This window comes from Chinchilla lanigera, unplaced genomic scaffold (assembly GCF_000276665.1).
Source record: "Chinchilla lanigera isolate Chin_1 unplaced genomic scaffold, ChiLan1.0 scaffold00011, whole genome shotgun sequence".
NCBI lineage: Eukaryota > Metazoa > Chordata > Mammalia > Rodentia > Chinchillidae > Chinchilla > Chinchilla lanigera.
The window spans coordinates 35,011,659-35,025,826 of NW_004955412.1; the positions used below are offsets into that span (position 1 = coordinate 35,011,659).

At 36.5% G+C, this 14,168-nt stretch overlaps 1 protein-coding gene across 1 annotated transcript in view; it reads right to left on the reverse strand.

Moving 5' to 3' along the window:
• Window positions 1–14,168, reverse strand: part of Ncapd3 (non-SMC condensin II complex, subunit D3) — a 67,640-nt gene that overhangs the window by 44,195 nt on the left and 9,277 nt on the right. The window contains exons 8-16 of the mRNA XM_005378590.2: window positions 13,789–13,922; window positions 11,847–11,919; window positions 11,030–11,155; window positions 10,652–10,904; window positions 9,714–9,770; window positions 9,408–9,497; window positions 4,805–4,878; window positions 4,165–4,299; window positions 2,537–2,757 (exon numbers count right to left, since the gene is read on the reverse strand). Of these exons, the coding sequence (XP_005378647.1) occupies window positions 2,537–2,757; window positions 4,165–4,299; window positions 4,805–4,878; window positions 9,408–9,497; window positions 9,714–9,770; window positions 10,652–10,904; window positions 11,030–11,155; window positions 11,847–11,919; window positions 13,789–13,922 (1,163 nt within the window). The remainder of the gene's footprint in view (window positions 1–2,536; window positions 2,758–4,164; window positions 4,300–4,804; window positions 4,879–9,407; window positions 9,498–9,713; window positions 9,771–10,651; window positions 10,905–11,029; window positions 11,156–11,846; window positions 11,920–13,788; window positions 13,923–14,168) is intronic.

Sequence of the window (14,168 nt, forward strand, 5' to 3'; positions counted from 1 at the left end):
AAAGCGCCTGCCTGGCAAGCGCAAGGTCGTGAGTTCGGTTCCCGGTACCGGAGAAAAACCAAAAAAAAAAAAAAAAAAAAAAAAAAAAAAAAAGGAGGGAGGGGAGGAGGGAGGGAGAGAAAGATGGAGGGACAGAGACAGACAGGAAGAGGGAGAGGGAAATGGAAAGAAGAGGAGGAGAGAAAGAGAGGAAACAAAAAGAAAAGGAAAGGAAAGCAAAAAAAAAAGGAAAGAAAAAAGAAAGGAAAAGAAAGGCAGGCAAGAATAAAGAAAAATAACACTGAGAAATTGGGCAGAATTACTCTGAAGGCTAGGAGGGCCTAAAAAGCTGCATTAATTAAATTTGTGATACAGACACAAAGAGGAACAAATGTATAAACAGAGTAAAAAAACAAAATTGTGCACTAGAATTGTGAACACCTTATTTGTCAGATGACACTGCAAAGCAGTGAATAAAGGATGATCTTTTAAATTAGTATTGCTAGATTAATTGGGTCTTAAATGTAGAAAAACATCAAATTTGATCCCTAACTAGTATAGTGCTCAAAAGTCAATGGCAGAGAAGCTAATGGTCTAACAGTGAAAAGGAAAAACTAAACAATAAAGCAAATTTTAGGAGATTATTCAGATATTTACATGATCCTGAGTTTTAAAAAATTGTTTTCTTAAAATATACTGACCATAAAGAAAACCACTGACACAGTTCTCGGTACCGGAGAAAAACCAAAAAAAAAAAAAAAAAAAGATAAAAACAAATAAAAATCCCACACCATTTAGGGATTGGGTGGATAGAGCTTGTGTTTAGCAATGTGCAAGGCCTTAAGTCTCAGTACCAAAAACAAAAAACAAGAGGGTAAAGTAAAACCCTGGACAAGGGAAGTGAACAGATAATTTACAAATGCGAATATCTGAATGCTAATCCACATATAAAAAAAAGGATCAATCTCACTAGTCAGTACAGAGTATAAATTAAAGCAACCAAGAAATAACACTACATATTTCCCAAAATGGCTAAAAAAAGACAGTACAAAATACTGGCCAAGATATGGAGCAACTGGAACTTCATATACTGCTAGTGAGAAGGCAAACTGCCAGGACCACTTAAGGTAAATATCTAGTAGTATCTATTCAGGTGAATAAAAACATAGTGAACAATATTCTCTTAGGCATACACCCAACAGATGTGCACATATGTTATATACATGAATATGTACACACACACATATATATAAAACAGTCAACAACTGGAAGCAATCTAGTTATCTATCCACACTAGAATGGACAGTAGTTCATTCATGCCATACCTATGTGCACGTTTGTGAGCATGTACAGCAATGAAAATGAATGTGCTATAGCTGCATATACCATAACTTGAACATATTTCACATTATGCTTGGTAAAATCAGCCAAGACTCACAAAAGCACACATTTCACAAAATTTCATTTATATAAAAGAATTAAACAAAAAATAGTTGAGGAGTACAGGAAAGCAGTATGGAAGGCTAAAACCACAGGAGTACTTATATGTGAGGGACAGGAAGTCTGCTGACGAATGGTATGAGGACAATTCCTGGGCTCAGCTATGTTCTGTCTTTTGACTGAGGTGGATCATCTTGGTCCATGGATTTTTGGGGGGTAGTATTTATTAACCTTTTGGCCTGCTTACTTTTTTATACATAGTACACTTTAATAGTTTAAATAAAACCTTTCCAACAGTTTCTCATGAGCTACAGCAAGTTTTTTGTGAAAAATGGCTCCTACCACTCAGCATTAATATGCTAAATGTGTATAATGTGGTGTCCCCAGAAAAAGTGAAAAAATAGTCAATTCTGTTTCTAGCTAAATACTTACCTTCTAAGAAAATTTAATGAGCGAATGCATTTTCAGCCAGTTTAATACCAAAGAGCTCTTAAGACAGCACATAATCCATCTGGTTGCTCTTGCAAATGAGGAAACTGTGGCCCAGGGTAAAGTGATTTGCCAAGGCCCGAGTGGTATTTTATAACATTAAACCTATTACTCATTCTGTTGTATTATAATTCCTTCAGAACTATATGTAAAAAATAAGAGAAATGTCTCTTGTACAACAAAAGTGTAAGAAAAAGTGGCTGAGATAGCCCAAATGCTCACTGTTCGTAGTATACATTAAATAAATGTTATTAAGCCTATCAACCCAATAAAATGTTACAAAAGTGAAACCTGCACAAACAAGGAAGTTATCTTTCATAATAATTGGTACTGGGGACAGGGAATGGTGATTTGTCTTATATACCAGTGTTTTGTGCTACCCATTAGGATACCAGCCTAAACCTGGAAAGCAGCAGAGGGAAGCAAAGGAAGTGATAAAAAAATGCCACAAAAACAGTCACCACAAAATTGCTAAGATACACGAAGCAGGTCAAAGGAAGAAGAGACCAAGACTGAGAGTTTACATATATTAAGTAATGTGGAAAGTTGATTTTTCAAGATAATGGAAAAATTTATTATAAAGAAGCCATATGGCCTTTATAGGAAACAAGTCATATGGTTGACCCACCTCAGTTCCTGGCTTTCTGTAGTGAGGAGGGCAAGGAGAGCCCAAGCAAGCACCTGGCTGTCATCCCCTCCATGAAATTTACTGTGATGCTTAATGTTCTGCAACAAGAGCTGGTCCAAGCACTCCAGTGCCTTCTCCTGCACCGTGCTCTCGCAGTCCATCACCACAGGGATGACCCCTGCCAGCCAGGCTTTTTGAATTGGCAGACATCTGGGCTGGGCCTGAGAATTAGAAAATTATGACATCAAAAGTCTAAACATAAGTCTAAACACAAAAAATGTGTACATACCAGTCAGTGAGGTAGTTAGGAACATTTTGAGAGAGATGTTAAAACTGTGGTGCAATCCCTAATACCATACCACTACCAAAGGCCCCCCAAAAAAACTAACCAAAAAAACCCCTACGAACTATGAATGCAAACAGAGCATAAAATGAAAAAAAAAAATCCCCCTTAAAATCCCCAAAAACAAAGTTAACCTCTAGGTTATCATAAATCTATGCATACTGAAATCTCAAACTCATATATTAAACACATTTCATTTACAAAAATGTAAATTGGTACATTTCTGATCATTCAAAATCAAGAACAAATAATATTTATCCCAAAGAATTAGAATGCTGACAGAAAGTAAAAATAAGCATTGCTTAATGCCATCTATCATGAAATAGGGAAATAAACATGCTTAAAATTCTTCAACAGCTATTTAGTTGGCACATGTAAGTTATATACAGTGAAATGTCTCGTTTGGCACTAACCTTCATACACAAGTATGTATCTTATACAAAAATTAACCTGGGACTTTAGCTTAACCACACTCATTTTAAAATTTCTTTTTCTATTTAAAATTTAAGATGAAATCAAGAACAGGTATTAGGACTGCTTAGCATTAGTTCCTACTTACATTTACTAGGAAGTGTGGTCTATCACATGTATTGAAGGGCACCTCTTCTCTTACACTGTACAGGACTACAGTGGATGTGGTAGTTTCTAATTATCACCTTAACATTTAGCAGTATTATGCAGAATTTACTTTTTTTTCTTTTTGGTGCTGGGATTGAACTCATGGGCCTTTGCATGCAAAGCATGCTGTGATGGTTCATCTTGACTTCAATGGTTCCACTTGCGTGGATTGATAAACACCTAGAAAATTAGTAAAATACACTTGTGGATGTGTTTGTGACGGTGTTTTCAAATATTTTGGCATGTGAGAAAGCAAATTGAGGTGGGACACCCACCCTGAATGTGGCCAGAACCATCTAGTAGACTGGGAAGCAGATGAAACAAAAGCAGGAGGAAGCCCACCAACAGAGGTGCAAGCCTGTGTCCCTCTACTTCTCTTTCTTGGCTGCCATGAGGTAAGCAGTTTTCCTCTGCTACACCTTTCCATCATAAAAGCAACAGAAAATAATGAGCATAAAAGCAACAACTGGCTGACCATGTATTAAAACCTCTGGAACCACGAACCAAAATAAACCTTATCTCCTTTAAGTTGTTTTTCTCAGGTATTTGTCCCAGCAATGGAAAGCTGACTAATTGACACACTCTAGCCCTGAGCTATATTCCTAGCCCCAGAATTACTTTTGACATAAAATATCATGCAATAGATACAAAACACCTTGCTTCTCACCATAAGAAGTTCAGTAAGAGATTGCAGAGCCTGCTTCCGGACAGATACAGCAGGATCCCGACAGTGGTCCTGCAGAATTGTCAGGTCTTCCTCCATACCCAAGATATCACAGTGTTTCAAAATACTCACTAACACCTAAAGGTATACATACAACAGGAGGTGGTGACTAGACAGCATATATACAGAAAGACTCAAAGACCAATACTGCAAGTCTGTGGTTCTTAACATACTGAGTGCCATGGATCCATGCCCCTCTATGCAGCACCTCACATTTTGGAGTCAGATGAAAGCTAAGGCCTTTTCCAGAGAAAATCTGACATGTCATGCAATCAAATATTTACAACCAATTCTATCAACTTACTGAAATTCATCTATGGTCCCCAGATTAAGAATCTAAACAAAAACAAATTACATTTGTAAGTTTATGATTCTTAAAAAGCCAGCATCCCAACAGGAAAGTTTAAAAAAAGAAAATTTTTCAGTTCATTTGTATAATGTATATATGACAGGACTAGGGTCAACTATGAAAAGCAAGTTAAATCTAAAAAGGTCCAAATGAATAAGGACTTGAGATTTAAAAAAATATTTCCAAGTCTTTAGTGCTTAAAGACAAAGGAAGACTGTGTACAAAAGCTCCCACCTGAAGTGCAGACTTCCTGACGTTGGTCTTTTCGTCCCGGGTTCTCTTTCTCAGCATTGCCATGACACATCTTTCTGTTGAAGGAATGCCAAAGAATCACTACAGTCTGAGGAAGACCACAGGACAGCTAACATTTCTCCACACAATATCAAGAAAACACACTCTTCCTAAAGACTCACTCATTAGCTTTTTTTAAATTCTAAGAAGTCAGACTATGAAAAGGTGCTGAAAAAGAAAATCTGAATACCTAGGTATTTACTATAAAAAGTATTAGTTTTGGAATACTAAAAATTTCATTTTAAATCTGGTACTTACTATTAACATTTGGAATGAATTATTTAGTTCTTTTTTTTTTTTTTAGCCACAAATAGGAATATCTAATCCATAGGGTTATTTGGAAGATTTGACAGATAATATGTAACACAGCCTTAAACTGTCCATTGGAAGGCCTCTTTATACACATATTAGCAAAGACTCCAGACCTTTTAAAATGTCGATTATAATATTTACTATGAATTAGAAATTTAAAATGAGAATTGAAGAAACATTTAATAATTCACTCTAAAATAGCAAGACATATTACTATTTATTAATTTCTCAAAATGAAAAATACTACATTTTCTAAAACAAAAAACACCAAAAAGAGTAGTATTGTTTTACATTTTTGTAAACTCTTTAGTGCCAGGCCTAGTAAAATACAGCTGGATCCACATCTCTCTGTTCAATTTCACATGCCATGAGACCCCAGTAAAACTCCATTTTACACTTGTGAGATCAGGGTGTGGGAAGGAAATGAGGTCTTGATGTTATTATGAACACAGTAGTAACATCAAGGGCCCTGGAAGGAGGATAATAGTTCAGGGACTCCAAACCACCCTTTGGGAACTGCTGATATATAAGAAATTACCTTGAAAAATAAGCAAATGGAAAGGAACAGAGAAAAACAATGAAACCAAAGTAGGCTCTTTGAAAAGACGGAAATTAACAAATGTTTAGCTAGATTGACCAAGAAAATAAAAAGCAAATTGTTAAAACCAGGAATGAAAGAGGAGACATTACTATCAACTTTACATAAACAAAAAGGATTATAAAGTAAATACTAAAGCCAATTGTATGCCAAAGAATTATGTAAACTACATGAAAAAGACAAATTTCTAGAAAGACACAAAGTGCAAAGCTGGCTCCAAAAGCAGCTGGTAATCAAAAAACCTATCATATACACAAAAGCCAAAGACAGAGGTTTTTACAGGAGAATACTACCAAAAATGAACACCAACTCTTCACAGACTTTTCCAAAAATTAGAAGAGAATACACTTTTCCTCTCATAATACTGGGTCAGTATTACCATGATAGCAAAATGAAAGACATCTCAAGAAAAAAAAAAAAAACCCGACCAATACCCCTTATGAATATATACACCAACATTCTCAAGGAAATACCAGCAAATCAAATCAAGCATGATACAAAGAGGGTTGGTTATACACCATGCTTAGAATGTATCCCTGTAATGAAATGTTGAATTTGCCTGTGAAAATCAGTCACTGAAAATACCATAGCAACAGAATGAAAGACAAAAATACAACCATCTCAAGAGATGCAGAAAAGGCATATGCAAAATACAATCCCCTTTCATGGTGAAAACATTCAACAAAATTGAAATAAAAGGAAACTTCCTCATACTGATAAAGGTTACCCTGAAAAACTACACAGCTAGTATCAGACTTAATGGTGATGACCAAAAGCTTTCCCTCAGTACCAAAACAAACTAAGATGTCTATACTTCCCACCTCTACTCAACATTATACTAGTGTCTAGTGAAGATAAAAAGGTAAGAAAAAGAAATAAAAGGCATCCAGATTGGAAAGTGAAAAAGAAAACTATTTCTATTCATTGTTGACTTGACTTTCTACACAGAAACGTAGAAGTAATTAAAAACTATTGCAGCTAGTACCAAAACTTAGCAGTTTTGCAAAATACAAGATCAACAAAAATTATTTGTAAAAACTAAGCAATTTAAAATGAAATTGAGAGAAATTTTATTTATAATAGGATCAAAAAGAATAAAACATTTCCGATGAAAGATCAAGACTTGTTCACATGAAAAAAAAACCACACACACACAGCTTAAATATCACATGGTTTCTCTTCCAGGAGAAACTCACATGCCAGCACTCAGAAGGTTGAAGCAGGATTACCACAGGTTCGGGCCAGGCTGGGTTACACAGTGAGGTCAAGGCTAGCCTGAATTACATGTTTTGAGACCGTCTCAAAAACAACAAAAAGAGAGAAACCTAAAGTATAAACGATTAAACAGCAAAATAAAAGATAGATAACAGGAAACAGGGTACATGTAAACATGTACTAATTAAAAAAAAGAAAATGTCACTGAAACCAATTAAAGACCTAAGCAAATATACAGACATGAGATGGTCATGGATTAGAGGACTTACCATATTAAGATGGCAATACTCTCCCAAACTGATCTACAAGTCAATCCCTATCAAACTGCAAGATGCTTGTCTTGCTTTTTTTTTTTCTGCAGAAATTGACAGCTAAAGTTTCACATGGAAATAAAAGGGACCCAGAAAAGCTAATGAATTCTGAAAAAGAATATACAGAACCCATAGTTCTTGACTTCAAAACTTATTGAAGGAAAACAGAATGTCACCCCAAAATATGCCTCTTTGAAATAAAAAGCATTTGTTTGGGCTCAAGGCAATTAAGCAGCCCTAAACAGAGGAAAAGCTCTCTCCAGCCTCAAGTTTTTCTGCCCAGAGGCAGGGAATAAACTCTCCTCTATCAGAGACAGCACCAGATCCTTACTAGCGCAGAGAAGTGCTAGAGGAATCTGCAAATAAATTTTACTCCAGCAGTTTCCTCCCACACATTTACATTCCAGTTTCCTGCCCCTGAAAGCCTAAAACTGCCCTTACCCCAAACTCGACTTTTTCCAGTCATAGTTTCTACAATTTAACTCTTCTTTGTTGAAGACACTGGAGAAATGTGGTTTAATCCACAGCTCTGAGTTACTTTGCGTTCAGGTTTCTCTCATGATGTGCACTGCATGTATTAATAAACTTTTTTTCTTGTTAATCTGTAGGTTTGTTTTTTTTTATAGGAATTCATTCCAACTAAAAAAGAACTCATAAGGAAAAACTTAGTTTTTTTCTATTACAACAGAAATCAACATAGGGCGGTAGTAGGACACAAACAAGACATTAGATCGATGGAATAACTATTCAGAGTACAGAGATAAGTTTATACATCTATGGTCGAATGATTCTTGTTGAGACCAGGAATATTCAAGGTAAAGCAATAGTCTTTCAAACAGACGGTTCTGTGTCAACGGGATGTTTACAAGCAAAGGGTGAAGGTGAACTCTTGCCTCATACCGTATATAAAAATTAACTTAGAATTGATCACAAGTGACAGTGAAAACTATGAAACTCTTAGATGAAAACATAGGTATACATCTTTCTGACCTCTGATTAGGTAGTGGCTTTTTAGTTGTGACACCAAAAAGAACAAGTGAAAAAGAACAAGATGATTTAGACTTCAAAATTTTTTAAAAATCTACTTAAAAAAACAAGCAAAGGAGTTGGGTAGATATTTCGTAAAAAAAAAGTATGAGAGTTAGATAGATATTGATAGGTACAGATTCTAATAAATGTGAAAATCTCACACCATTAGGCTTTAGGGAAATATAAATCCAAAACCATGGTGAGATATATCAAAACATCACACCTAGTAGGGTAGACATGAAAAGTGCTGGTAAGGATACAGAGACACACGAATTGTCATACGCGGCTAATGGCTTTGCACAATGGTATGGCTACTACTGACAAGTCTGGTGATATCCAACACTTGCTACATGACTGAGCAGTTCCACTTTCAGGTATATGGTCAAAAGCAATGAAAACACAAGTCCATATTAAAACTTGCAAGAATATTCATGGCAAAGTAACTTGTTAAGTGGATTCCAGGATGGTTTGAGGAAAACTGACAAGATGGCAAAATGACCAGGAACAAAAAATAGGAACAAGATACGGCACAGTTTATCTTTTTACCATGTTTTGTGGTGACTTTTCCCCACACACAAATTTAATCTCTCCTAAACTTTTCTTAGTAACTGGTTCTTTTCTTAGCAGTCCCAAAAATTCATAACAATTAACTTTAAAAAGAAAATAAAATATTCATTAATATTTTCTTTAGTGTTACAGGTACACGGGGGTTTAGAACATGACAAATGGGATATTTATCATATTGTCTTGAAATACAGTACAAGGATATCAATTAAAGATATAACAGAAATCACTTTTAAGGAAAAATATTTCAATTAAGGCTGAATTTTTTTGTTTTCTTTTGAGATAAGCTCTTGTAGCTCACACTTGCCTTGAACTCATGATATAGCTCAGTTTAATACTGACCTCACAGCAATCCTCCTGCCGCAGCATCCTGTGTGCTGGGATTACAGGTATGCATCATCATACCCACCAAGGTGGTGAATTTGTCAGAAAATAAAATTCAAAGTTTTTAGACTTTAATTACAATCTCTGGAATCCAGTGGCATTGCTTGTCTGATAGTGATAAAATCTGACATACCTCTAGACCCAACTATATGACCACTGCTGTCTGTATTGATCTCCTTTGCTGGTTCAGAAGGGTTAAGTGTTTGCTTCTGAGAGGAAAATGCTAAAAAAAAGGTAAAAATCTGTTATACTTTTAATGGTATATATAGGTACAGCATGTTATCAATTCATTATTATTGAGTTGAATTTCAATTTCTTTCATGAAGAACAGAAGTACGACATTAACACAGGTAAATACGCAGGGAGAAAAATATTTCAAACATTCTGCAAGGCTTTAAAAGACAATTTTGCAATATATGAAAATATACTTATCTATTACCTGATGAAGCTCTTGATAAAGTACCAGGATGAATCCCTATTTCTGAAACTGTAGGACCTGAAAATAAGCAGGTAGATAGGAGGGAAAAAGAATCATAAATAATGCGTAAATATCCACAGAAGCATTCAAATCAAGATAGGCCTAATGGCAAAGCACGCAGATTCCAAATTCCAACAACAGATAACATTGTCCTTGATACACACTCAAAGGCGACATCAGGCCTAACACAGCCAATGCCCAATAATGCAAAGCAGTTGCAAAGGCAGACAACATCCCCTCTAACATCTGAATATGTAACACTCCTTAAAAAGGCCTTTCAAATGTATTAGGGGACCCTATTTAAAAGTCACTCAAAATTAGAGGTATATACCAGCACTCAGGAGTCTGAGCTAGAAGGATCACGAGCTGGAGGCTAACCCAGCCTACAGAGTGAAGCCCTGCCTTAAAACAACAACAAAAAATTAGAGGTGTAGCTCAGTGGCAGAGCACATGCTTGGTATGTACAAGGCCCTGGATTTGATCCTTATCACTACAAAAAGAGTCATTAGACAATAATAGATACTGAAAATGATTTACAAATATAAAAGCTAATCACACTAAAAGCTGGCTGTAGTAGTACAAGCCTGTCACAAATTTGAGCCCAGGCTTGGCAAAATAGTGACTGAACAAGTATATGGCTCAAAATGAACAAAATAACAAGGGTGGGAATGTAGCTTAGAGCACAGGCCCTTCATTCAGCCCCAATAGTGCAAAAACTCATCATCATCACCATCATATCATATTCATTATTTCTGCCACAGCAAAGAAACAAAGAATGATCCCTTACAGTATATGTCTCGTTTTTGGTGTGTTGGGGATCAAAGCCAGGGCCTGCACGTGCCAGGCGAGTACTGCACTGTCTTCTATTACTAAATATACCCTCAGCATCTCCTACTTACTGTTAATGAGCAGCTCCAATATACTCTCTGATGTGCTGTGAACAGACAGCTCCAGACAACGTGCAAAGCTTGACAGTGCTTTGCTGCGCACAGTAGGTGCCTTATCCAAACAACGATCAAACATAATCTCCTGCACCAAGAATTTGTGCCTTAGGAACTTTTGGTGCTCCAAGGAGAGAGTGTCATCCACCTCTCTTTCAGGAAGCTCTAAGAGAGCTAAGACAACATCGAGAGTAAAAACCCGGTGGGCAATCTGGCAAAGCAAATAGTAAAAATCACCATGAGACAGGAGCAAGAACCAAAGAAACTCTTTTGCTTCAGATCTGCCTGTCCTCTGATGGAGCCAGGACAAGGGATTTCATGCAGATCAACACCCACCTTGGAACTTCGTGAGTATTTGTAAAGCCATGAGATGAATGTAGCATATTCCCCACAAGGAAGTTTACTGAGCAGGTGGACAAGGGACTGAGCTGCAGAGGTCCGATATTCTGCTCTATCTGTCACCTGAAACATGAAGTACAGAAGTTTTTAGCCTGGAAGTATATGTAGGACAACTTTTGTGATGTAAATTGAAGACTAGTGAGCATAACCAGTTTAATCTTTAAGTGACTAAGAAATTCTAGGCTTCAGACCTCTTTGAAAGCTGAACTATAAACCCTCTGCAGAAAATTACACATACAAATTTAACATACAGCTTCAGAGTTTATGGCTCTTTAGGATCTACAGAGTTCAAATAAAGAATCATCAAACAGTTATACGCATTTAGAAGATATTCATGAAAATTTGAACATTAGCTGAATTATTTATTATTTAGCTGTGTTAATATTTTGGAGTTAGGTTTCTTATTCTTTAGATACATACTAAAATATTATGAATGAAAGGATATAATGGAATCTACTTTAAAAGACAATCAATGTGCACACATGTGAGGAAGGAGTAGAAATGAAACAAAACTGATCAAAATGGAAAATGGGAGATGAGTACACAGTGGTGATTCAGCACACAATTCTCCCTGCTTCCGTTTAATATTTTCCAAAACAAAGTTTACATTTTAAAAGAATACTTTGTTTAAAAGAACATTTAGGTTAGAGCTTTTCAGTAATTACAGACACATTGCCAATAACAAATACACATTTTTCCTCATATATGTTACACACTGGCATATTATCATTATCATGACTAAAGCAAATGGTACCTTGGCACAGATGTGCTGCAGCAGAATACGAAGAACTGGAAATATACTCTCTTTTAGTTCATCCACAAGTGAGCTATTTAAAAGAAAAACATGTATCTAGTGTTTATAATACACCTATTATTACAACAAAATAGTAATTTCCTTTGACTCTGTCCTCAAAAACCACTATACCTATGTTTTAAAAATCCCAATATTAAAACAAATCTACCCACATAGTGTAAGAGTTGTTTCAGTAAAATAAACATAAGGTATCAAAGTAGAGCACAGGGGCTGGTGATATAGTTCTATAGCATAGCACCTGCCTGGCAAGCACAAAACCCTGAGCTCAATTCCTGGTACCAAAAAAAAAAAGAAAGAAAGAAAGAATAGCACACAGACATACCATATTAGGAGTAGAAAACTGGTAAGCACTTCCTCTATACTCTTTTAGAGAACTGTTGTTGAAAAGCCAAGTCAGGGAAGTACAAAATGCCATTTTCATATAGCTATTTTGACTAGGTATTAAATTTCACATTAAGACATAAAATATAGCTGGGCATAGTGGTGTTTGACTATAATCCCAGCACTCCAGGACGGCTGAGGCAAGTGGATTCCAAGTTTGAGCCTAGCCTGGACAACTTAGTGAGACTGTCTTTAAAAAACAAGAAAGTGCTGGAGACGTAGCTCTCTGGGAAGGAGCACTTCCCCCAAATGAAACCACACCGAAGCAGACAAACCAACCAAAACACCTCCATGTAAAATACATCCTTTTAGGATAAATGTAACAACAGACTAGGATATAGTACCACCTCCTGGCAGCTTACAGAAATGGTGCTACTTTAATGAACTTGTAACATTACTTCTCCAAACTCCAAGAGTTTATTAAAATGTCCAGATTTGATCCATTTTTTTGCATTAAATTCATTGTATGAATGTTACAGCAATGGGCAACATGATGAACTCTCATGGAGAAACCAAAGTGACCATGTTTCCCTCTGAAGTATTTAGTTCAATGTTTAAAAAAAACCTTAGCAAGACACAATGGGTTCCATGATGAGAAGACATCACCACCCGTGTTTCCAGCTCTATAAGGCACAGCTGCAGGCAGGTCCACACTCCCAGGTACATACTCACCACTTTTCCCTGCCCTCCTCACTGTATACCCGAGACTCAGTGAGGGAGGGAAAGGATGGTTGAGGATACAGTAAATATCTTTCCCAATAAAGCTAAGACAGGAGTTTTTAAGTAGAGCTGAGTGACTCATGGGGAAAAAAATAGTCTATCACTTGTTGCTAAGGAAGCAAAAGTAATTTACTTCTTTCCTCCAGGAAGTTCTTTCTTTAGGAGTGGATTAGAAAAGTGAGAAGAAGGAAAAAAGGGAAAGGAACAAAAGCAAAGAGATAGGCATAGAGAAAAATAGAAGAGGAAAGGAGGAAGACTTCTTTTTCGGCTGGAGAAGTGAATTATCTAAGCTAGTGGTGGTAAACCTATAGCACATGTGTTATTGTCATTTTAGGATAGAAGATGTTAATGCAGAAACTGTTTTCTTCTAGACTAAAACTGTGCACTATTCAGGTTTAATTGCAGAGTTGGCACTTTGTGATAAACAAGTGGGTTTTAGGTTGCAGTTGGGCACTCCCTCTCTAAAAGGTTCGCTATTACTGATCTACGCAGACAATGGTAAGAAAAAGAACGCAACTGTCCATGTACTGGTTGCATGAACTCAACCTAAAGGCTGGCTTTGGCCCAAGAACTGCAGGTTCTCTATCTTTTTTAACAATACCCTGACATAGGGTCTACCATCAATGACCCAGACCACAAGAACCAGATTATTTTGACACGCAAAACCACCATCCGGCCAGACATTTCAACTCCATAGGTGTCAGAAATCTTGCTTAGTGAGGGGCCCAGAAGACCAAAGCAATGCGATAGACAGCAAACATTTAAGATTTGTGTGCTTCACCTGATGAACTGGACTGCCTGGTTCTTATGACTGACGACTTGTGAAGTAATAGTAAGAGGGGCACGATGGGATCCTTCACCTACTTCTAACATCAATAATACATTTAGCATTTGATGAAAAATACAACCAATAACCTAGAAGAGAAAAGAAAGTTCAATTTATGCATGAGAGAAAATCCAAAGATCTCACGGACAGTGATGCAGAGTACCGTAAGTCACTTTTATCCATCTCAGGATAGGGAAGGTTAACAGAATTTCTAGCTGAAAACCAGCAATGTGTTTCTTGGATAATTACTAGGTACCAAGTAAATGCACAATGTGTGAAAGAACTGGTCACAGAATACTATCTAGTTTCTCTCCCCATTTTCTACATATAATCTA